This window comes from Phocoena phocoena, chromosome 16 (assembly GCF_963924675.1).
Source record: "Phocoena phocoena chromosome 16, mPhoPho1.1, whole genome shotgun sequence".
NCBI lineage: Eukaryota > Metazoa > Chordata > Mammalia > Artiodactyla > Phocoenidae > Phocoena > Phocoena phocoena.
Window position 1 is genome coordinate 41,015,144 of NC_089234.1, and position 26,328 is coordinate 41,041,471.

General features: G+C 33.3%; 1 protein-coding gene across 8 annotated transcripts in view; it reads right to left on the reverse strand.

Annotated features, from left to right (window-relative positions):
• PCDH15 (protocadherin related 15) overlaps positions 1-26,328 on the reverse strand; it is a 714,536-nt gene that overhangs the window by 113,485 nt on the left and 574,723 nt on the right. For all 8 annotated transcript variants that reach the window (XM_065894178.1, XM_065894175.1, XM_065894174.1 and 5 more), the window contains 2 exons: positions 15,258-15,398; positions 13,444-13,556 (listed from right to left, as the gene is read on the reverse strand). In XM_065894178.1, coding sequence (XP_065750250.1) covers positions 13,444-13,556; positions 15,258-15,398 — 254 coding nt within the window. The remainder of the gene's footprint in view (positions 1-13,443; positions 13,557-15,257; positions 15,399-26,328) is intronic.

Consider the following 26,328-nt stretch of genomic DNA (forward strand, 5'->3'; position numbering starts at 1 on the left):
AGTCCGCTTGACGATGCAGGGGACGCAGGTTCATGCCCTGGTCTGGAAACACCCCACATGCTGCGGAGCGGCTGGGCCTGTGAGCCATGGCCGCTGAGCCTGCGCGTCCGGAGCCTGTGCTCCGCAACGGGAAAGGCCACAACAGTGAGAGGCCCGCATACAGCAAAAAAAAAAAAAAAAAACCTGGAAAAAAATTTATAGCTAGATATCCCCTACCCAGTTCTTTTATCCATACAGCATCCCTAGTTATTAAACTTTGAAAAGCCTGAGAGATTGTTTTAACAAACAAGAGGTTGTTTAATAAATGTTTATCAACATTTCCCTTTAAATATGGTAATTTATTATTTAGAATCCATTAGATAAAGATTTTAAATGTCCATTTACCAAAAACAGATTCATTATGCTTACTATGTATGATTGGCAATTTGATTTTTCCCTCTTTTTTTCTATAATACCTACTTGATACACTGAGAAATAAAAATAAAGAAATAAAATATTCATGTAAAACCTCTTAATCCTGGAATAATTTTTTAGTTTGAGATGTAAATGTTATAAAATTAGAAATAATGTGTGACATTTTGAATATATTTTTTAAAATGCTACTGTTTTTATATCATCATTCAAAATGTGGCATTTACCTCATTAAATATTTGCATAAAATATTTTACTCTTCTAATCTTAACTGTTCTTCCACTTTTTGCTGAGGAAGATAGGAGAATACTGGCATGGTGTGATGGATTAAAATTAGAGATAATTCCTTCAGTGTCCTCAAATTTCTCCTTGAAAATGAACAATGCCTTTAATATGGCTCATAAATACCCTCAAAATCTGACTCTACTTATGTCTCCCTTCTCATCACCAACTACTCTCTCCCAGAGATTTCTGTGGTCTATACTAGGCTTTGAATTCTTAGAACATTTTACAATTCTCCTCTCTCTGGGTCATTATATATGCTGCTCTCTCTTCCTAGCACAATCTTCCCCTGACAAGTTCTTTAGGGCACTTCTTTAGGTTTCCACTTTAACATTGCTTTGTCTAGATTTTCTTTTAGGTCTCATCAATTTTCCTTTGCCAACATCCTACTCTAGGCCAGCTGTCATTGTTCTTTGCTTCAAATACTATAGTTTTTTTTGACCAGTCCATATTCATCCATTTTGACTACTTTCCTGTCTGACTTCCACAGAGTGGTCTGTCATCTTTTTAAAGTTCACATGTACTTACATCACTATCGATCTGAGCTTTCTTAGCCCACTACATGCTTACCATATTTCAATGGCTTCCCAGTGCTCAAAGAATAAAACTCAAATCTCTAATATGCCCCAAATTTCTGCCTCATCTTACAGTAGTTTACGTTCATTCTCTCTTCCTCAACCTTTCTTTAAATCTTGGAATGTGTCTTCTCCTTTCCAATTTAGGATTTTTATGCAATTTCCTTCCAATTCCTGAGTCCACTATATTCCTTCACCTACAAGTCTAATTACTACTTATTGACATCTCAACTCCTGTTTTTCTCAAATTTGCTTTAATATCCCCCACTGCTGCTGTTGTGTGCTTTGTTATAAGTGCTCATAAAGCACTTTTTTTTTCTTTTCTTTTCCTTTCTTCGATATCACATAAGTTTGTAATTATAATCTGTTTCTTATGATCATTTGATTAATTTCTATCTACTACATATATTATAAGATCTCTGAGGGTAGGAACCATGTATATTTTGTTCAGTGCTATTATTTCTAGTGCAGTTATGTATTCAATAAATATTCATTGACAGGATGAGGAAAGGAACTAATGCCACTTGAATATAGCAGCCATTTTACCTCATTTGTAAACATTTTCAATGTTTGTCTTCTCTTATGAATTAAACACTTTAGAGAGACCATGTGTTCCCTATTAACTGCTCTATTTTATACTCTGTACATAGCATTGTGCCTATATATATATTTTAAAATTAATTTATATTTATTTTTGGCTGCGTTGGGTCTTTGTTGCGGCGAGCGGGGGCTACTCTTCACTGAGGTGTGCAGGCTTCTCTTTGCAGTGGCTTCTCTTGTTGTGGAGCACGGGCTCTAGGCACGCGGGCTCAGTAGTTGCAGCACACAGGCTCAGTAGTTGCAGCACGAAGGCTCAGTAGCTGTGACTCACAGGCTTAGTTGCTCTGCAGCATGTGGGATCGTCCTGGACCAGGGCTCAAACCCGTGTCCCCTGCATTGGCAGGCAGATTCTTAACCACTGCGCCACCAGGGAAGCCCTGTCCCTGTATTTTTTTTAATTGTTAAATAAATTAGTGGACAAAGATGCTGGATGAATTAGTAAAATTTAAGGAAAAATAACTAGTTTTCCTGCTTCATCTTTTTCATCCTACCCTGAACTGAAATTCACTGCTCACAGAACATTCTGAGAACTTTGGTAAAAAGACAAGTAAAATATAGCATCAGTGAGATAGAAATACGCTTCACAAACAATTCTGTAAGGGGCCCTGTTCATCCTGGACATCAGGAACTTGACTCTTAAGTGTGGGAATATCCCTCTACATGACTATCATTGAAGGAGCTATTTTGTTTATGAAGATGATTAGAAGATGATATAAAGAATAACAATCCACATTTGGTAATTATAACCATATATCTTTAACCATCACATATATATTCAAGGCATTATTATTTAAACTAACATTCAAATTTCATAGAAATTCATTCCCCACCTTGCAACTAGAGTGATATTTCCCTAGAATATTTTAAAATCAAAAACTGCTGAAGATCTCTTAACCAATGAGGGTAGAGAAATTAACTTGTGACATTTTGTTTTGCTTAGTATCTACTTTTTCTTCCTCATATCTTTATTTGCTTTTAGGCAATTATTTATTCCCACTTCTCTTGTTTTGAAAATATGGTAAATGTGTGCTATTCTTCCAAACACAGAAACAGAGGCTTTTCATCTCATCACATGGGGGCAGCCAGAAGTCAGGCAATTAGGATTGCTTCTTTCCTTCCTCTGTCTAAACTCCTTGAAAACAAAAACTACATTTAAAAAAAATCTTTGCATGACCAACACCTGGCATAAGCCTATTAAATAAGAATATCACAACTACTTTCTTAAGCATGTTTTCTGTGCCTAGCACTTTACAAAGTACTTTCTCTTGTATATAAAGTAAGTATCAGATCCCTAGGGAAGTTGGCCTCAGGGAGCTTACGTAACTTGCCCAAATTCAAGCAACAGCTGATAAAAGGTGCAGCCAGGATTTAAACCTTAGGACACTATTAAGTTATTTTTCCTCAAAAAAAAAAGTTTACATTAACTATTAACAAAATAAAAGTAATGTACTATATGTTGTACTTGAACCAAAATTTCTTATAGAGAGAATGCAATGAAAGAACAGAATCTATAGTAACTCTTTGTATGGAAAAATTTGTTTTAAATTCTAAACAGTGGATTTAAAATGAACTGTTAGAACCTGAGTCCTTTGTTGTTGGAAGACTTGCTTCACTCTGCTCTGTGAGCAAATGTCAAAAACTATACATAACCTTGAACATGTGAAGGAGAAATTAAATTCCATGTGGATACAGAGAAAGCCTATGAAAGCTGAAATGAAGGATTGTCAGAGTCACTCAATAGTGAAAGAGGCAAAATCTATTATTTTTGAGGCAATATTTTAGTAGTGCCAAAAAAAGACAGGAAAGGTTAACTTCAAGTAAAGTCAGATCTTACATTGAACAATAAATCTAAATTAAAATAGAAAACAACTTTAGCAATCAAGTGATGCTCTCTGCATATGGGTTTATTTTATACTTCTAGTTTTCACATAGCTTTCTTTTTCTTTTTCATTCTTCGAAAGCAAGACCAATAATTCCTCCTAAACTACTGCACTTACTAAAAATCTTTTCTCAAAATTCCTGAATCCAAACTTGTATGGTTTATATAAGAATAATGGCAATGTTCCTCAACATTAGGTAATTTTAATTCTCTTGAATAATGAAATGTTAACTAGAACTGCTCACTCATCATTTCCTTGGCCATTGTGATAACATTGTTTCCATTTTTCATAGTATATAAAAATGGATTTCTGGATTTTAAATTATGCTTTTTCTGTTTTTGTATATCAGGAGGTAGACCGTTTATCTTTTAGAGTTCTTTATAAAGTCTACTCTATTTTTATTCTTCAGTATAAAACCATTTGAGAAATTTATTTTGAATATAAAGTGTACAAAATTTCTGCATTGTAATTTGTTACAAGATTAATGCACATTAATCAGCAAAGTATCAAATTTTTACTTTAACAGGAAAACTGACAAGATTATTTTCTTCATTCAAGTGTATCTGAATTTTTAGAAAGTCAAAATATGTATATGTATGTTATTCTTATTTTGGATTTGATATATTAAATTTGAGTAATACTAGAAATTGAAAATGACTTACGATATCTTTCTAAGAGAAAAATAACAACTTGTTCCAGAGGGTAATAAAAATACCTTACAAATATTTGCCCCTTCTCTTTTCTATATATACAAATATAAATTTTGAGTTTCTATGTTTATGGGAATTACATATTAAAATACATGAATCCTTAAAAATTAATATAAATGTGGCATTAAATCATGCAAAGTTTAATAATCAATGTTGATACACTTCCATTTTAAATAAATACCAAGGTATCCTATATTGGTAACATATTTGTTTAGAAAATTTGTAAATAATTATCTTTAGTAAAATTTTTGATAAATTGTATAAGATACTGCATTTCCCACTCAAAATCAATATTCACATTTAGACTCTATGGTCTGTTCCAAACACATTGACCTTTCCATGGTATTTACCTCTAAAACTCATGACTAGTGAATCCCAGTGTGTTTAAGTCTTAGTCCATCACCTTGAAATGAAAGCCAAATGTCATGCTTCTGAATGATAACTCACTTGACCTACAGGAGTCAATCTATTCTCAAGTAATATTATGTGTTTGAACTACTATTGGGATTTTGATATTTCTGTCTGGATTAAATGAAAGATATATAAAATGTATTTTCTGACTATGAGAGTGTAACTATTTTCCAGAAGATCGATGTAGATAATTGACTGAAAACCTCTTATTCGATATGAAGACAGGAGGCAGCAATGAGAGTGTGCCTCTCAGATCTCCAACTATAGGAAGTATGCTTGACCAAGGTTCCAGTTGCTGTGCTCTGAAGTATATTTCTGTGTTTGTATGAAGGTCATGTTCCTAGGGACTGCTTTCAGAGTGATTAAGAAAAGCGGAGATGCTAAGGTAGGTCCCTTCCTGGGAAACACAGGATATATCTCTGACATCAGACCATGGTTTGACTCCCCAGTCATCATGCAGAAACTTACTGAAATGACACATTAGTCACTCAAATGACACAGTAGGCTAGGATGTTTACATATGAGCTTTTCTCCCTGTTCTTCACTTGGGGTCAGAATGCATGTGCTTTAAAGTTCTCCTAGCCTTACCCTGCTTTCTCCTCATTTCTCTCCCATAGGTATTTCCCCTAATAAAATACTTGCTTGTTAAATTTCATCTTGATGTCTAATTATCAGAGGATGAACATGAACTAATACAGTACCTTAGGGGATTAAATTCAAAAGGAGTATTAGTATTTTGAAAGATATGAATTAAATACAAAATATTCAACACTTAGAAAAAAATTTCTAGGAAAATAAAGATGAAAAACTTTAAAAGATATTAATATAGAACTGTAATATATATTAAAATAAGTATTAATACATATTGATATATTAAAATGAAGATGAATAAATTGAATAGACTTAATATGTATTAATTTATGTGGAGACAAAAAAGAAAGCCTTGATTGTGATAGTTAACCATTATTAAATATTATAACAATGTAGAAGAGTTTGCCATATGGATGTATTAAACCAGTATGAGAAATTGGAATTAATATTCTTTCAATTTGGCAACTTCATGGCTACTATCACTTCATCTGTTCCATATTAATGGCAGATATTACCAGGTATGCAGATTTCTCTTTCCCAATAAGCACAACCCTTATCAAGATACCTGCTCATTATTAATAGGAGAGTATTATTTGTCACACCTGTCTTAAGTAAGAAGTTTAGCTCAGTTTCAATTAAAGGGCAGCAAAATATGTCACCCCACCCCAAAATAAGCTGCTTTGGTATATGGATTATTTTGAGCAGTAGGTACTTAGAAAACAGCAAATGCAGGGAGAGGCTTTCTCTGAGTTCCCTTATCTACCTAAAGACAAATCCTCCAAAAGGAACTTAATCATCATGGATTCTCTTTCCAGGAGTTTCATCAACCAGTAAAGACTGACTCTTTTCACAGAAGAGGAGACTAGAAGTGGATAGCACAGCCAGGTAAACTTTCTCCCAAACTATCATACTTTCCATCTATTCCAGGGACCAATTCATCTTTCTTAAAATTATTATTTACTCTCTTCCAAGAGGCCTACATCCTTCCTCCCCATTTCCCATTAAGATGGTATTGAATCCTGTATTCTGAAGCCACCTATTTGTGTTACTCATCACCCTGTGTATCTCTCATGTATACATGAGAGATACATGTTAATAAACTTGTTTGTCCTTCTCTTATTAATCTGTCTTTTACGACAGGGATCTCAGTTAATAAATCTGAAGGGTACAAGAAAAGTTATTTTTCCTCCCCTACATTTACACTACTTGAAATGAGTAAATGCTAAAACTGATGAAGGCTCAGAGAAAAATGCATGTAAAATAATTTAGAAGAGTAAATGTACCAATAATAAACTAAGCATGAGGAATGATTTCCCAATATTCACAGCTATCCAAAGATTGAAGGGGTGAGTTTCTCACAACTGTAAGGTTTTTAAAAAAGCATAGTCAACTTTGTGGCAAGGACATTGGAGAAATCACGTATTAAGTTATTAGGCTGAATAAATGGTCTTTATGGTCTATTTCATCCATTACATGGTATGACTTTGAGAACAGAATTTTATGAGTAAGATTATCTATTTTTCTCTACTTCCAATGAAAATCAAATTGTGAAAAATGGTTTAAATTAAGATATAAGATTGAATATGGATAGAGAGAAACTTCTTAATTGCCTGAATGGTAATAACTCAAAATTTATGATAATTTGTATAAGGTAGGGTCTAATACTTGGACTTATTCATCGCAAAAAAAAGAAAAAAAAAAGAAGTGAAGCCAGCTGGAGATGATTTTTAAGAAGGAAGTGTTGCTTTGACAACCAAAGATAAAGAAATGCCATTAATTCTTTAAGAAATAATTTCAAGGAAAGGGAGGAGAGGGAGAATAAAGAAGGATGACTTGGGGCATGCAGACTCTAAGACACTTAAATTATTGATATGTCTATCTCTGTCAAAAAGAGAAACTGAAAGAATCAAATAAAACAAGAATGATGCAGGAAAATGGAAATTTGTTACACTTTTGAAGATTCTGATTGTATGCATGCTTCCACACAACATGATTGCTTATTTACAATTATAAAAATAAATATACAGTCTGAAGAGTTACATACTTTTCAAAAGTTTTAAGAAGAACTCAGTGTTTTCTGGAAAAAGTAGATGTTCATCTAATGACAAATAGATGATGTCTTGATCCTCCATTTAACCTAATTCAATGACTCAAAGAAAGACTGGTTTGAAGAGTCATGAAATTAACAGAATGAGTCTGTTTTAAGTATTACAACTGCTTGAGGGACCAAAGAGAATCTAGTGCATACTTAAGAATAACTGTAAATCTGGCCATTATAAAAGTAAACATATATCGGTATGGGGCAAATTGCATTCTCATTTTTAGATTCCTCCCACCCTTAAAAAATATGTAAGTCAGACCATCCAGAAACAACTTCAGTTCACAGGATTTGAGGAAAGACAAAATCAAAATTTTTTCCAACACATAAAATTTACCTCCATATTATAAATTATAAACAAGAAAATAATGTGAGAAATTTCTCTTCTAATTTTGATAAGTTAAATTATTTCAATAATATAGTGTGGTCTATAAAATCCTTGAATAATTTTGAAGAATCTTCCTTATTTCTTTTTCAAAGAACCATTAGCAGAAAGTAAGGAACTTTTAAATTAAGAATAGGAAACAGAGGCATAACATAAGTATGTGAAAGAAGAGTTTGACTTTTTGTTATATTTCCACTTTTACATTAGTCAGCTAACCTACTAAGTATATGTCATCAAAAATAAAGCTACCATATGATACTACAATCCCACTCCTAGGCATATATCCAGAGAAAACCATAATTCAAAAAGATACAGGCACCCCAATGTTCATAGCAGCACTATTTACAATAGCCAAGACATGGAAGCAACCTAAGTGTCCATCAACCAACAGATGAATGGATAAAGAAGATGTGGTATACGTATATACAATGGAATATTTCTCAGCCATAAAAAAAGAATGAAATAATGCCATTTGCAGCAAAATGGAGGGACCTAGAGATTATCATATTAAGTGAAGTAAGCCAGACAGAGAAAGACAAATATCCTATGATATCACTTATATGTGAAATCTAAAAAAAAATGATACAAATGAACTTATATACAGAGCAGAAACAGACCCACAGACATAGAAAATAAACTTATGGTTACCAAAGAGGAAAAGGGTGGGGAGGGATAAATTAGGAGTTTGGGATTAACATATACACACTACTATATGTAAAATAGATAGCCAACAAGGATCTACAGAATAGCACAGGGACTATACTCAATATTTTGTAATAACCCATAAAGGAGAAGAATCTGAAAAAGAATGTATACATATACATTTACATATATACACATATATACATATATATTATATAACTGAATCACTTTGCTGTACACCTGAAACTAACACAATTAAAATCAACTATACTTCAATAAAAAATAAAAAAAATAACATAGCTTAAAAACAAACAAAAAATTTAGCTGTCAATCTAGTAGGTTTTTCCTTTAGTAAATATTAAACCGTTTACTATGATGTTTATGAATTTCTTATTGCTATTTTTACTTCTATAATTTTAGAAAACATAATTGTTATACTCCAGCGACCAAGTTATTACCAGTAGTTCAACATGTAAATGTTTTTAATTCCATAAAAAGAATAATGAATTTTGTTTCCCTGTCTAGGTAAAACCAGTACATTGGAAAAAGTTTCATCAAATAGTAAATGCCATCTCTCAAGTTTTTTTGATGATCTCCACAAAGCTAGTCTACAGCTCATGACTCTCATTTACACTCTGCCGTAATGGTTTCTTTTTCATTTTCTTTTTGCTTTACTTTAGTGATGAAGACAATTAGACTTCTTAGGAAAATGGAGAAAGTAGTTAATTGTAACCAAATAGTAAAGCAACAATAGTAAATTATAATTTAACTTTAGCTTTAAGTCCAGCAAGGTTTGGTTTGGAATATATAATATTAATACTTGATAAGCTTAAATAATTTAGAATAATTTAAAACACCCAAAAATGTTCATATGAGATTTGCTTTGAATTTTAAAAAAGTATTCTTTTACAATTTTAAGAAGAATGTAATCTATTTCACCAATACATATTTAAAAATAAAAATGTTTCTATACTATTACATCATTGGTTCATGTACCCAACATTATATATTCTTAATAGAAACTAAGTGATTTTAAAATGACTTACTGCAATTAAAGTCTATAATTTGTCTAAAATTATATGTTAAATGTGCTAGTTCTCCACAAACACCATTTCCCCTTTTTCCTCAATAATAGAAGTGGAACTAGGACATAGCTGCCTAGCCAGGAGAAGTATTTCTCCACTCTTTTGTGGCTATGCATAAACATTTGCATGGATTTTCAAGATGGGATGTGAGCTGATGTGAAGTTTGCAACTCCTACCTCCCTTGATTTAGGAAATCCCTAGATGTGGATTTCTGCCCCTGCTCCCTTTCTATGGACTGAGATGGCAATAGTTGGTATTATTTTGAAACAGAATGTTACAGATGGAAGACCATAACTTGGCCTGGGTGCCTGAATGACCACATGGAGAAACTGTAAGAAGAAGAGCTACTGCCAGCCTAAAACACTCACTTCAGACTCTCACATGAGCCAAAAACACATGTATTTTTATCACTGAACTTTAGGGGATTCTTTTTACAGCAGCCCAATCTACCCTAACTAATCTTATTATCCTGAGGTTTAAAGATTTCATGACTGACCATTCTAAAAATAACTGGGCAAGGGGAGGGAGGTCAGGTTCAAAATTCTAAAACAAATGAGTATTTTATCTTTAGGATCTCTCTTTAATACTTAGTTATTTGTTGAAAACTAATTTTTTCCTAAGGAATTCAAAAGTCAATATTGGAATGAAGACATTCCTAAGACGTAAAAACCAAATATACCTCAACTTGCAATGCTAGCTATCTTGCATTACTGCTTTCTATTTGTAAACTATAAGCATCCTCCTCCCCATACCGTACAAAGATTGGAAATCTTGCATTATCATTTTGTGAGTCCCTGAAATTTGATCACGTGAAGTTGAAGTTTTTCCACCAGGAGCAATTCTATAGTGGAGATAAAATTTTATCTCTAGCTTCTTAGGTTTTTTAGGCTGAGCCCAAGTATTAAGCTAACATAAAACAGATTAACAAGAGAAAGCATACACATTCATATAAGTTTCATGTGGCATGGGAGTCCTCATAAAGAAATGAAGACTCAAAGAAATGGTGAAACCTACATACATTTATATTAGGATGAACAAAGAGAGGCAATAGTGGAAACGTAATTAAACTATGTGATGAGGCTAAAGGAAGATATAAATTATTTTATCAAGGTCTGTTTGCATAGAATTATCTTGAGTTTCTTTAACGGGGAGTGAAACATCTACTGTTTTTTTAAGTGCTTTCAGCTCAAAATAAACCTATGCCAAAGTGACATATCTTCGGGTGGCATATTCTGCCATTCTTTAATTCCAACACAAGTCATTATCCTGAAAATCAAGCATTAATAAGATTGCTTAGCGTCTCTGGAAGTTTTATGCATTCAGCTGAGGCAGTAAATGAATTTGAAAGAAAAATAAGAGAGGGAAGGGGACGTATGAGGTTAACAACCTTTCCCCCTTCCTCCCTTTCTTCCTTCTTTCTTCTCCTTCTCTTCCTCCTCCTCCTACTTCTTGTTTCTCTCTCTCTTTCTTTTACAGAGGGAAACTGTGTTGCCTTTCACAGCAATTTGAAACACTGCAGGCATTTTGACAAAGATACTGGTTGAACATATAAAAAGAAAATACCAAACATGAACAAAACTATTCTTCACAAATACTGTTTTTAAAATGACAAACTGGGGCTTCCCTGGTGGCGGAGTGATTGAGAGTCCGCCTGCCGATGCAGGGGACACAGGTTCGTGCCCCGGTCTGGGAATATCCCACATGCCGCGGAGCGGCTGGGCCCGTGAGCCATGGCCGCTGAGCCTGCACGTCTGGAGCCTGTGCTCCACAACGGGAGAGGCCACAACAGTGAGAGGCCTGCGTACCGCAAAAAAAAAAAAAAAAAAAAAATCCAGCAAACTGTATGTCCCACAGCAAAGAATTGGAGTCCACAGATTATCAAGTCAACACAAAAGGAAAGAAAATAGTTAATGGACATAAGGAAGAAAATGACCTTTAACACAGATTGACCAAGAATTCTTATTGTTTTAAATATATTTTACATTTCAGTGGTTTACATATGTGTTGTATAGCATTTTCTTATAATGATATTGCATAATTTAATTTAGTCCTTGAATATTGTCAAGATAGCTTTTTATGAAAGGTGAAAACTTGTTGGTTTAATGTGGTAGATGTTGCCAGATGCATCAGCTAGTTCTTCCCTCAGTATCTTAGTCACTGCTTCAGCTTAAAATTCTTAGGTTGTTCTTTGAAATTATGAGAAGAATAAAATCCAAACTGTAGAATATGATAAAATGTTCTATTATATGAAATCTTCATTTTTCTTGAGCCTCAATTAATGTAATTGTTTAACTTCCAATTTTCTTTAGATAGATGGAAGTAAAATATTCTGTTATTCAATACATTCTCCCATATCCCTTATTTATACTTCTGTATATTCTGATTCTTTGGCATGGAGCATTCTTCTACATTTTTGTGGAGTGGCTCAACTCTATTTTTCCTTCAAGAAACAGCTCAAAACTTTGCTGATCATGTTCAGACACAGGTAAGTGTGTCTCCGACATGCTTCCTCAGTACTCTGAGCTTCTATTATTGTGTTTTTATAGTGTATTATATTTTTCACATAGTTCTTTGTTTCCAACCCATGGCTGTGAGCCTCTGGGGTGTAATGACTGGCTGCCTTTTAATGCTATGTCCAGAACAAGTAAATAGTAAAATACAGTATATAGTGAGCCTCCTCAAATGTTTGTGAGAAAACTATCTCCAATGGGTCCTAACATACTAATAAAAGTACATAATGTTTTAACTTAATTGAGATTAAAAACTCATGAAAGAAAATTCTACTATATTTGCAGAAGGGCATTATAAAACATTCTTTCATTTATATCCAATAATGAAGCAACCATGAACATATAGTGATTTTAGTTTCATTATTTTTTCAATAAATTCTTCACTTTCTAACATACACACACACACACTATGGACCCAACTGTGTTCCCTAAAATTCATATTTTGAGGCCCTAACCCTCAATGGGATGGTATTTGGAGATAGGACCCTTGGGAGGTAATTAGGTTTACATGAGGTCATAAAAGTGGAGCCCTTATCTTGGGATTAATGCCTTTATAAGAAAAGATACCAGAGAGCTTGCTTTCTTTCACTTTCCTTTGTGTCAGGTTATAGCGAGAAGGCAGCAGTCTGCAAGTCAGGAAGAGACCTCTCACCAGAACCCGACCATGCTGAAAGCCTGATCTTGGACTTCCAGCCTCCAGAGCTGTGAGAAAATAAATGTCTGTTGTTTAAACCACTTAGTCCTTGAATTTTGTTATGACAGCCTAACCTAAGATGGTATATATACTAACTTTACAGCTATAATATATATTATACACATAAACATAAACTCTCTCTCTTTCTCTCTCTGTCACTGATTATATAGGAAATATCATTTCAGATACACCTCAAAATTAAATGACATAATGTGTCTGGCAGTAACAAGAAACTAAATGTCTACTTCGTACCACTGAGATCATTAATCAGTTGCAATTTAAACCCCCAAACACAATGTTGTCGTTTTCAAACCTAGCTTTAAGTATTTTTAAAGGATCCATTATTCATCAAAGGATTACTAAAACTGATATTTACACTAAATTGTCATTTTAACCATATTAACTTTTAAAATAAATATAATGTTATGTTAATTTAAAAAAGCTTAAACTAGAATTAGAAGCCTGCTTCACTGGAAAATTCATATCACATCAATTTTGAGAGACCAAAAGAAAAAAAACCAACAAAATAAAAGCCTTCATATGTTACAAAACCTGATAGGAATCAATACCTGTATTCCTCTTGTGTGAAGCGTGGGATTTCTCCAGGATGTAAGACAAGAATTTTCACAGTGGCACTGCTGGACATCACAGGCTCACCATCATCAAAAGCAACAACCACCAACTTAAAAAGTAAAAAAATATTCAAGTTAAAGATGATTTAAAAGAAGAAAATAAAAGCATCATTTTTCTATGAATGTTTTTAATTATTGGACTGCCTGTTTCCAAAAGGGGGAGCAGTGATCATTTCCTCATTGCCTACCAGGTAGCAGAGACTGTGCTAGGATATTCATAACAATCCCACCAGGTAGATATTATTATTTCCATTTGCCAGGTGAGGAAACTCAAAGAAGTTCAGTTAATAACTCTATGATAAAAAAAAAAAAACTACCGGTAAAACAGGTATATGATACTACATCTCTCCAATTATAAACTCTTTTCTCTTTCACAATCCCACTGGTGCCTACAGTAAAAACATGAAACTTTATAACTGCCAACACCTATTTCAAAAGCATTAAATTCAGTCACATGGATAGGAAAAGCTAATTAGCTTGCTTATAAAAAGAAATTAATTTTTCCAGTGAATTAATTGTCTGCAAGATTATAGGGCAGAAATACTTCACTCTGGAGGATAAAACTGGAAATCTTTATAGTTTAACACACTTTGATATACACTCTCTTAAAAACAATTAAATTATATAAAATGAAGTTCATACTGTAGAACAGAAAATGTTCAAATGATGCAAACTAAAGACAAGCTTTAGTCTTGAGATGTAATCTCTATATATTATTAGTAAAATAGCTTTTATAATTGATCATTTGCTTTGATAACCTCTATTATGTCAAGAAGAATTCTAATGTTTATTTTAAGAAATGTTAAGTTTCAAAACTATGTGTTTCTCTAGATTGTATATTTTGAAAGCTGCAGGTGACCAATCTAAACTAATTCAATCTAGATCACGTAACCACAACCAAGGGTCATCCTGAGAGCCACAATCTGCCTTTGGGTTAATACTTTACAAACAGAACAATTATTTCAAATGGAGATGAAATTAAGTGAGACAGAGTGCTCACTGATATTCACAAGGTTAACCGATGACGGTATTTCCCCAATGTACGGTCAAAGGCTTTATTCCCAGGGACAAAATTTTTTCTAAGTAATTATAGAAAATGGAAACAGTCGAACATTTAATAAAATGGATTATTTATGATAATAGTGAAGGGTAGTATTATTTCAAATTTTCTAAAAGTATAACATATCAAGAGTACATAAACTTGAACCAGCAATTGCCTCTAGGTACTTACTTTGAGGAAAAAAAATAGCAAGTGGCAAATAATATCTGCACAAGGAGTTTCACGACAGCAAAGGTGGTTATAACAAAAATTGGAAACGACTAATTATCCAACAACAGGATATTGGACAAAAAAAAAAATAGTATATTATACAATAGAACATCACACAACCATTTAAATAATAGCATTAATAGTATTTAAATTTTAAAGAGAAGTATGAATAATACAATCATACAATCATGTTATTTTAAAATATATATTTCTATACTTTTATTTGCAGGGAATGTTATCATAAGGATAGAGATTAAAATGGTAAATATTAATCTCCAAAATGTGAAATATCAAGTGTTTTTTTTCCCTTTTACTTAACTGTATTTTCTAAGTGTCTATGCAGTAAAAAAAATGCATTGTTTTGTAATTTTAAAATACTAAAAAGGAGGAAAATGGGAAGATGTATGGTTATTTGTTAAACCAAACTCTCAATCAAAAGTTAAACATCAAATAGACACCAAAGAGAAAATACTGCACTGACCTTAAAAATTGTTGTAGGTTCTTCATTAAGATTAACTCGAGTTATTACTATTCCAGAATCTTCTTCTACATCAAAAATACTGGCAGGATAAGGAAACTGGACATCATCTACTCTATATCTCACACGACTTGCAGGTAATCCCTAAAATAAAATTATATATTATTTCACAAAATGAAAACAAAGGGTAATGATAATATAAAATTGATTTGTAAAATAAATAGTCTTTTAAAAATGAAAAATCATATTTTAACTTTTCATACATTCAGATTTAAAATGTAGCAGAACCTTTATTTCTTTAGAATAACAATCTGAATCAGTGATGTTGTCTTTACTACATGTTGTTTAAAATCATTTATGTGAAAGAATAAATCAGTGGTTTCCTCGGCTGTCTTCCCTTCCACATTTCTTTAATTATATGAATCTCAGCTTCTTCCTTGAACACGGTGTTTAATATTTTATATTCTGAGACCATTATAAGTTATTTTCTTTATTATACTTATTTGAACTCTGTGATACTCAGAGAAAATAAAGTGTGGAGGATTGAGGTAAAGTGGAGGAGTGGGTATGGAAGTAAAGGAAACATTATTTACCATCTGTTCTGTGCTTTACCAGGATAGGTTTTTTCTTAAATAAATAAATTCTCACAACAATCCTTTAGGATAACATTACTACTAATGTTGATAGTAATAACAATAAAATAATGATAGTTAACATTTGTTGAAAGCTTATTGTGTGTGAGAACCATACTAAAAATGATACATATATAGTCTACCACACATTTTTCAGTTAATGAACTTGAAGATTATAGGGAGTTTAAAAATGTTGAAATGTCCCAGACATACACCAAGGTAAGTGGGAATAGCAAGCAAAAAATTCATTTTTCAAGAAAAATTAACACTTGATAATTTTGAAAAAGACTATGATGAGAACAGTCAAAATTTATTGAACATCCTCACTTATATTAGGGGTAAGATTGGTTTTATTTTTAATTATACAAGGTGACACTTGGGTGGGCGCTCTAATCTTTTTAAGTGCTTAAGGTCTGTAAATCTCTTAAGTCAGTCCTAGAAGTACAATAAAATAAACACCTCAGACTCAGAGTTAGTATGTGGTTGAGTTTGATCTCAAACCCTAACGGACACTATATTATACCACAAAACTCTTTAGAGAAGAACACCTCTATTTGACATTACTCTGATGTGAGAGAAGCAGGATATTACCCCCATGTTACGCCCATAGCCTGAATTGGTTAATTATGCTTTGGGGAAGGATGGTTCGGAGAACACTGTTCTCTGTATTGTTGAGTTTCTTCATGACTGTCCTTGAAAGGAATGTGTTGCTCCATGTTTGTTCCTGAGTCACATTTGGGCTATAGGACAAATATGTTAGCCTTCAGGACTTCTATAATTCCCTAATGATTATCTGTAAGTCCAGTCCTTTCATTCATGACACCTCAGTTTATCACTACCTCCTTGAATACTTTATGTAACTCTTTTCACTTTTTTGCCTTTCCTTATTCCTATCTAGAGGTTCCGGGTCAGACTGCTTGTTCCCAATCTTCTTGGAATTTCCCAAGGCTCTGTCACAGGCACTTTTGTCTTTTCTACCTCTGCTCAAGTTCCATGCCTTTAAATACCTCTTATTTGTTCATAAATCCTAAATTTATATTTTTGGCTCTTTTGTCACTAGAGCAAAACTATAGCAAAAACCATTTCAAGAACAAATTTTCAGTTTCTGCTGGCATCAATACCCATTCAGTCTGTAGTACAGTATTAAAATTTTTATGACTATCATGAATCAGTTATCAAGAAACTTAAAGAAACTTAGAATATGTCAGTTACACTTAGCATGTTGTCTTTAATAATGCCAAGGTATTAATGATACATTTGGAATTATACCTTTAACTGATAAAAGAGAAAAATGTTTTGGTGTTGCGGAGTGTTATCTTGTAGATGCCTACAACACTTTGCTATCCAGAACATCCTATAATCTTCCTGGAGGATCGCTACAGATAAGATTATATGTATAAGAACATGCACATTACATTTAGCTATATCAGTAAACTTTTCATTCTGATTTGTTATTCTACAGATTGCTAGCACATAAAAAAAGTGGCCCTGAGATGACATTGTTAGCCCGCAAAAGACATTTTAATTGTTTCTTCCATCACCCTTGTTATCAAGGCACCACATTTTATTTCATATAACACGATACAACTAAATACCTTGATTTAGATGTTCTTTTGAATATATTCAAAAGTTTTTTCCTCTTTCTTTCCCTCCCACCCTCCCTCTCTTCTCCCACCCTCCTCCTCTTCCTCCCTCTATTTTCCCCTTCCTCTCCCTCTTCCTCCCTGTTTCCTTCCCTCCCTTCCTAATTTTCTTTCCAAAGTCTTTAAAAAGATAATCTTGCTTTTACAGTTAAATAATTAAGCTATGTAATAGGTGAAGGTAACTGGCTTTGGGAAACAGCTTCAATTAACTTGCCTAACATTGTCTCTGGGACATTTACAATATGAATCAGGTCAAATGCATGGTTTTTATAAATTCATAAAAATTAAAATTATTATGGCTTTAATCTGGAAAATAATGTGCAATCCAGATGTATGACACAACTTAAAAAATAATCATCATAAGCTTTATCTCTTAAAATTATTTATCATTAGTATTTATTAAACATTATTTAATATCTGATCATGTTAAAAATTTAATAGATATGATCACAGTATTATACTGTACAAAATTCATTCATTATATTTTAAAAACTAGTCCACTTATAAATTATACATTTTGATAATTATGAGATGACATATAAATATTCAAATTACCATTTAGATAATAAAAATTTATGAAATATTTGGTCTTTTATTTTAAATTGTACTAGAAATAGTGATCTTTCTTTACTCTTACATATTTCCAATAAGTTGATATTTCTTCCAGTTGAATACATTAGTTAATCATATGTATTTTTTAAAGTAAACTAATCTATAAAAACACACTTAAAATTGAGATGAAATATTTAATCATTACTTTCTACTTCAATTTATGATAATATAGTATATATAGATTATATTGTATCTTTACCTATATGTATTTATAAGTGCATTAAGAGGGACATTTTGGACCATCAATAGTGAAAAAAGAGCTATATTTTTACAAAAAAAAAAGTCAGTCTTTAAAATTTTTATTACTGTGGCAATAGACTCCTTTTCTATAGCATTTCCAAATTATCACAAAATCAATCTAATAGCAACACTAAAAGTAGTTTACAAAAATTGCTTTCTTAAAGTTCATACTAAACTAAAAGTAGTCTGTGGTTTAATTTATAAATGATGAGCAAATGACTCCTTGGTGCTGCACTCTGATCAACAAAATTTATTTGTCTTTATTTAGGACCAAAGAAATCTTGGGAGGTCATTAGTTAGCTTCCTATTTTCAGACACTAAAGGCTCTTCCTCTCTGAAACACTTGCTAAAACCAAACCTCATTTTTTCCTCGGCAGTGATGGAACATAGTGTTTTCTTTTTTTCAGGGGAATAAAATGCTTCGTAGTTTTGAAGACCAATGTTTTACCCCTGAGCCTCACTTTATTAGGATAGATATTTCTAATTGTTTTTGTATCATCCTAGGCATTCTTTTCTTGCTTTTATATCTTTTCTCCATGCCCTTTTAACCTACCATAGTTGTTTAGGAAATGTACTCAAACTGTGGATTCAAGAGAATAAAACAAATTACATGATTGTTTTAGGTCACCATCAAGGAAAAAAATACTTTGATATCCACCTAGTGGAACCCATTTAATTTTATTCCTTAGTTCAATGGTTAAATCACATCTCTTTCTTAGTACAGATATTTTAATCTCATGTGGTAAACTGTATTTTGCCACTGTTCAGGACATGTAAAATTTCACAAGGAGACTATAAAATGGACTTTGATCCAACACAATTTATGACACATTAGTAGGTAATCCCATAATACATGTAATATCACATAAAAAAAGACTATTTAAGCTATTTTGGAATTTAGCTCTATTTACCTAGACACTATGAAGAGGCATTAACAAAGGCAAGAAATGAAGATAGAATTAACCAAGATATAAATATTAATTTAATAGTAAAGTGATGAAATTGTCTGCAAAGATTCTCATCAGGCAGTGGTGGCAAAAATAGTTTCCTATCATTATGCCTCTTGGAGTCTTTTGATGGGTAAGTACAATGAGTTTCTTCTTTAAATTTTTATGGAAACTGAGGACATGTGAGAAGCATAGCACGACAGCTTTTTTGAAGCCTCCTCATTTTGACAGATATTTCTATAAATCCAGCTGACCTCATTATTGGAGCAAGCGTTACTTCAGATAACCATAATTTTAAAGATTAATGAGGTGCTGGCACGGTAATCCTTCTTAATGTCAACTTCCATTCACCAAAATATTCTTCGATACTTTCCCTGAATTTTCAAATAAGTGACACACTGACTTTTAGAGGGATATGTTTCCCTAAAGGAAATGTTCAAAACAGAAACATGATATGACTGGCAGCTTAATCATTCAAGGGGTGCTGAAAACCTTAACTTGGCATCAAGTTAAGGTTAATAAGTTAACTAATCTTAATTTGGTTAATTGAAATTAACCACAATTTAGAACAAATTCCAAAGGACTTTTTTGTTTGCCATTAGATAAAAAATATTTAACTCAGTTAAAAAAATAGAATTATAGAACTAAATCATTATACATTTATTTCATATATGGCATATTTTTAAGAGAGATGTATAAATTGTATAAAATATTGGCAATTGAAAATTTTATAGATTATTTATCCCCTAACATTTATCATTTTACTCATGTTTTATAGTACAAAGGTTAATTCATTATATGTGGGATTCATTCATTCATTCATCTATTTTTCATTCAACACATTAAATGGACACTGCTGAGTCCTAAGAGCACACAGATGAACAAACTCACAGCCTAGTTGAGGAGTTCATCTTATATCACCTCCTTCCTGATATTCATTAACAATAATTCAGCCGGATTGGCCTTATAAAACACCAAGCTCACTCCTATCTCAGCACTTTTCCATCTGCTGTTTGTTCTTCCTGCAATACTCTTGTATGTGGCTAGTTCCTTCTGGCATCCAGGTCTAAAATGATACCTCTTTTGCCTATATCCACCCATAAACCACTCTGAGTCAAATCTTATTTTATTTTCTTTATAGTATGTATCCTTATGTGAATTTATGTTACATATTTACTTGTCTGTGGGTTTGTAGCCTATCTCTGTTCCTTGATTGCGAGCTCCATTAGAGAAGATACTAATTTTGGCTTGGCATTATTTAAGAGATCAACAAGAATTTGTTAAGTAAATACATATAATACAAGCAGTGCTCATGTATATGTGTATCCTGGGCTGGGCTGCCAGGATGAACAACTCTGGGGGGATCACATATACAGATATGATGGGAATGGCTGCCTGTGTAACCCCCGAACTCCCCTGCTAAAACCCCCTGCTAAAAATGTATATATCCTGTGTTCCTGTTTGCAGTGGCTCCATGTATATTTTTTAAGAACAAAGAAGAAAGAAAGATTACATCAGTGACTTTTGTTGGGGAAGAGCTTTCACAAAAGAGATGAAAATAGAACTTATGAAAACAGAGTTCCAAACAAGTAGAAGATTGAAGGAGAATAAATAGTCTTTCAAAAAGGTTCCTGAGAAAAGGTTTGGAGAAATAAAACCATGTATCATTAGGAAAGTCCTTCCCTTTCTTTCTGGACTGCCTGAATATTATGTACTCTCTCTCTCCTACTTCTCAGCCTCTGTCCTTCTAGTCTATGTTACTTTTCTAATTATATCTAATACATTCTGTTGTTACGTCAATCCTTTAAAATAATGACATATTCCTCTGGATTTTTCTAATAAATTAATACTCATGTGATCTATATTAATAGCATATAGATGTTTTCTTACACCAACTATACTATACAAAGTGTAAAATCAGAGTTACATAGTGGGTTAAACTAATGTTGAATAAGACTGAGATTTCTGAGTATACGTTTGGTAATTGCAAGAATCATAGCTACATAGGTAATTTTCTATATGGTTTAGAGGACCTCTAAGAATTTACTTACCTCAGAATGTGGCTAAATTGTTGGCAAATTTTCAGTTTACTACCCACCAATACATGTTCATAGATACTTATCCATACCTACTCATATTCATCTCTCATGATCATAGGCCAATAATTAGAGATAGCGCTTTTATACTTAGGGCCTCATAATCAGTCAGATGGGGGAGACAGAAGGTACACAGATAAACATAATAAACTTCTAACATTTCTGGCTATAAAGGAGAAACATGAGCATTACCAAATAAAGGTTTGAGAACTAGAGCAAAGACCTTCAGATTTATAATCAAGTGGACTTTATACTTCACTGTGTAGGTGCTTACATATGAAAATCTGATGTGCTTTAAAATGTATTCGATTTATAAGATTGTTGCGATTGTGTTACATGTGGAGTCCAATCTGGCATGTAATTTGAGTATTAAAATGGCAAACTAATATTTAATTTATGTGTGAAGATTTTGGACAATTTATCTTAAACTCAAAAAGATAAAAGTAGCCACCCAGCACTTCCTGCAGGTTGAGCAGCCCTTCAGAGTAGCAAGGTGGATTATTTTGTGCATTTATCATCTTACCTGGATGCTTTGACTTGAAAAACTGAGAACAGGAAAGGCACAGCTAACTGGCCAGCCACAAACAACTGAGGAGGCAAACCTACACCTCAAGTCTCTATGATGTCTTTTCAAGGGACTTCCCTGGTGGTGCAGTGGATAAAAATCCGTCTGCCGACCAGTGGGGGACCACGGATACTCAAGGGGACAGGAGGAACCCCCAGCAACCGGCTTTTGGGATTGTGGTTCCCAGGCCAGAGGTCGAGCCCGAGCTACTGTGGTGGAAGCTCGGAGTCCAAACCGCTGGACTAACAGAGAACCTCAGACCCCAGGGAATATCAATTGGAGTGAGGCCTACTGGAGGTCCAAGACCCAGCTCTATCCAAATGGCCAAAAATTCCAGTGCTGGATGTCTCAGGCCAAACAACCAGTAAAACAGGAATACAGCACCACCCAACAACAACAAAAATTAAAATGACAAATAAATTTGTTACAGATGAAGGAGCAAGGTAAAAACTTACAAGACCAAATAAATGAAGATGAAATAGGCAACCTACCTGAAAAAGAATTCAGAGTAAGGATAGTAAAGATGTTCCAAAATCTCAGAAACAGAATGGAGAAAATACAAAAAACATTTAACAAGGCTCTAGAAGAACTAAAGAGCAAACAAACAGTGATGAACAACACAACTACTGAAATTAAAAAATACTCTAGAAGGAATAAGTAACAGATTAACTGAGGCAGAAGAACGGATAAGTGAGATGGAATACAAAAATGTGGAAATAACTGCTAGGGAGCAAAATAAAGAAAAATAAATGAAAAGAATTGAGGACAGTCTCAGAGATGTCGGGGAAAACATTAAACGCACCAACATTCGAACTATAGGAGTCCCAGAAGGAGAAGAGAAAAAGAAAGGGTCTGAGAAAATATTTGAAGAGATTATAGTCGAAAACTTCCCTAACATGGGAAAGGAGATAGTGCATCAAGTCCAGGAAGCACAGAGAGTACCACACAGGATAAACCCAAAGAGAAACACACTGTGACACATATTAATCAAACTATCAAAAATTAAATACAAAGAAAAAATATTGAAAGCAGAAAAGGAAAAGCAACAAATAACATATAAGGGAATCCCCATAAGATTAACAGCTGATCTTTCATCAGAAACTCTGAAAGCCAGAAGGTAGTGGCAGGACATATTTAAAGTGATGAAAGGGAAAAACCTACAACCAAGATTATGCTACCCAGCAAGGATCTCATTCAGATTTGACAGAGAAATTAAAAACTTTACAAAAAGCAAAAGTTAAGAGAATTCAGCACCACCAAACCAGCTGTACAAAAAATGCTAAAGGAACATCTCTAGGCAGGAAACACAAAAGAAGGAAAAGAACTACAATAAGAAACACAAAACAATTAAGAAAATGGTAATAGGAACATACATATCGATAATTACCTTAAATGTAAGTGGATTAAATGCTCCAAGCAAAAGACACAGACTGGCTGAATGGATACAAAAACAAGACCCGTGTATGTGCTGTCTACAAGAGACCCACTTCAGACGTAAGGACACATACAGACTGAAAGCGAGGGGATGGAAAAAGATATTCCATGCAAATGGAAATCAAAAGAAAGCTGGAGTAGCAATTCTCATATCAGATAAAATATACTTTAAAATAAAGACTATTACAACAGACAAAGAAGGATGCTACACAATGATCAAGGAATCAATCCAAGAAGAAGATGTAGCAATTGTAAATATTTATGAACCCAACATAGGAGCACTGCAATACATAAGGCAAATGCTAACAACTGTAAAAGAGGAAATTGACAGTAACACAATAATAGTAGGGAACTTTAACACCCCACTTTCACCAGTGGATAGATCATCCAAAAAGAAAATAAATAAGGAAACAAAAGCTTTAAATGACACAGTAAATAAGATGGACTTAATTGATGTTTATAGGACATTCCATCAAAAAACAACAGAATACACTTTCTTCTCAAGTGCTCATGGAACATTCTCCAGGATAGACCACATCTTGGATCACAAAGCAACCCTTCATAAATTTAAGAAAATTGAAATTGTATCAAGTATCTTTTCCAATCACAACACTATGAGACTAGATAACAATTAGAGGAAAAAAAACTGTAAAAATTAAAAACACATGGAGGCTAAACAATACGCCACCAAATAACCAAGAGCTCAATGGGGAAATCAAAGAGGAAATCAAAAAATACCTAGAAACAAATGACAAGGAAAACACAATGACCCAAAACCTGTGGGATTCAGCAAAAGCAGTTCTAAGAGGGAAGTTTATAGCAATACAATCCTACCTCAAGAAACAAGAAACATCTCAAATAAACAAACTAGCCTTACACCTAAAGCAATTAGAGAAAGAAGAACTAAAAAAACCCACAAAGTTAGAAGGAAAGAAATCATAAAGGTCAGATCAGAAATAAATGAAAAAGAAATGAAGGAAACGATAGCAAAGATCACTAAAACTAAAAGCTGCTTCTTTGAGAAGATAAACAAAATTGATAAACCATTAGCCAGACTCATCAAGCAAAAAAGGGAAAACACCCAAAACAAAAGACTTAGAAATGAAAAAGGAGAAGTAACAACTAACACTGTTGAAATACAAAGGATCATGAAAGATTACTACAAGTAATTATATGCCAATAAAATGGAAAACCTGGAAGAAATGGACAAATTCTTAGAAAAGCACAGCCTTCCAAGACTGAACCAGGAAGAAATAGAAAATATAAACAGACCAATCACAAGCACTGAAATTGAAACTGTGATTAAAAATCTTCCAACAAACAAAGCCCAGGACCAGATGGCCTCACAGGCCAATTCTATCAAACATTTAGAGAAAAGGTAACACCTATCCTTCTCAAACTCTTCCAAAATAGAGCAGAGGGAGGAACACTTCAAAACTCATTCTACAAGGCCACCATTACCCTGTTACCAAAACCAGACAAAGATGTTACCAAAAAAGAAAACTACAGGCCAATATCACTGATGAACATAGAGATAAAAAATCTAAACAAAATACTAGCAAACAGAATCCAACAGCACATTAAAAGGATCATACACTATGATCAAGTGTGGTTTATCCCAGGAATGCAAGGATTCTTCAGTATACACAAATCAATCAATGTGATATACCATATTAACAAATTGAAGGATAAAAACCATATGATCATCTCAATAGATGCAGAAAAAGCTTTTGACAGAATTCAATACCTATTTATGATAAAAACTCTCCAGAAAGTAGGCATAGAGGGAACCTACCTAATTATAATAAGGCCATATATGACAAACCCACAGACAATATTATTCTCAATGGTGAAAACTTGAAACTATTTCCACTAAGATCAGGAAAAAGACAAGGTTGTCCCCTCTCAGCACTATTATTCAACATAGTTTGGAAGTTTTAGCCACAGCAATAGGAAAAGAAAAAGAAATAAAAGGAATCCAAATTGGAAGAGAAGAAGTAAAACTGTCACTGTTTGCAGATGACATGATACTCTACATAGAGAATCCTAAAGATGCTACCTGAAAACTACTAGATATAATCAGTGAATTTGGTAGAGTAGGAGGATACAACATTAATGCACAGAAATCTCTTGCATGCCTATACACGAATGATGAAAAATATGAATGAGAAATTAAGGAAACAATCCCAGTTACCACTGCAACAAAAAGAATAAAATACCTAGGAATAAACCTACCTAAGGAGACAAAAGACCTGTATGCAGAAAACTATAAGACACTGATGAAAGAAATTAAGGATGATACAAACAGATGGAGAGAAATACCATGTTCTTAGATTGGAAGAATCAACATTGTGGAAATGACTATACTATCCAAAGAAATCTACAGATTCAATACAATCCCTATCAAACTACCAATAGCATTTTTCACAGAACTAGAAAAAAATTTCACAATATGTATGGAAAAACAAAAGACCCCGAATAGCCAAATCAATCTTGAGAAAGAAAAACAGAGTTGGAGGAATCAGGATCCCTGTCTTCAGACTATAATACAAAGCTACAGTAATCAAGATAGTATGGTACTGGCCCAAAAACTAAAATATAGATCAATGGAACAGGACAGAAATCCCAGAGATAAACTCACGCACCTATGGTCACCTTATCTTTGATAAAGGAGGCAAGAGTATACAATGGAGAAAAGACAGCCTCTTCAATAAATGGTGCTGGGAAAATGGACAGCTATGTGTAAAAGAATGAAGTTAGAACACTTCCTAATACCATATACAAAAATAAACTCAAAATGGATTGAAAACCTAAATATAAGGCTAGACGCTATAAAACTCCTAAAGGAAAACATAGGCAGAACATTGTATGACATAAGTCACAGCAAGATCCTTTTTGACCCACC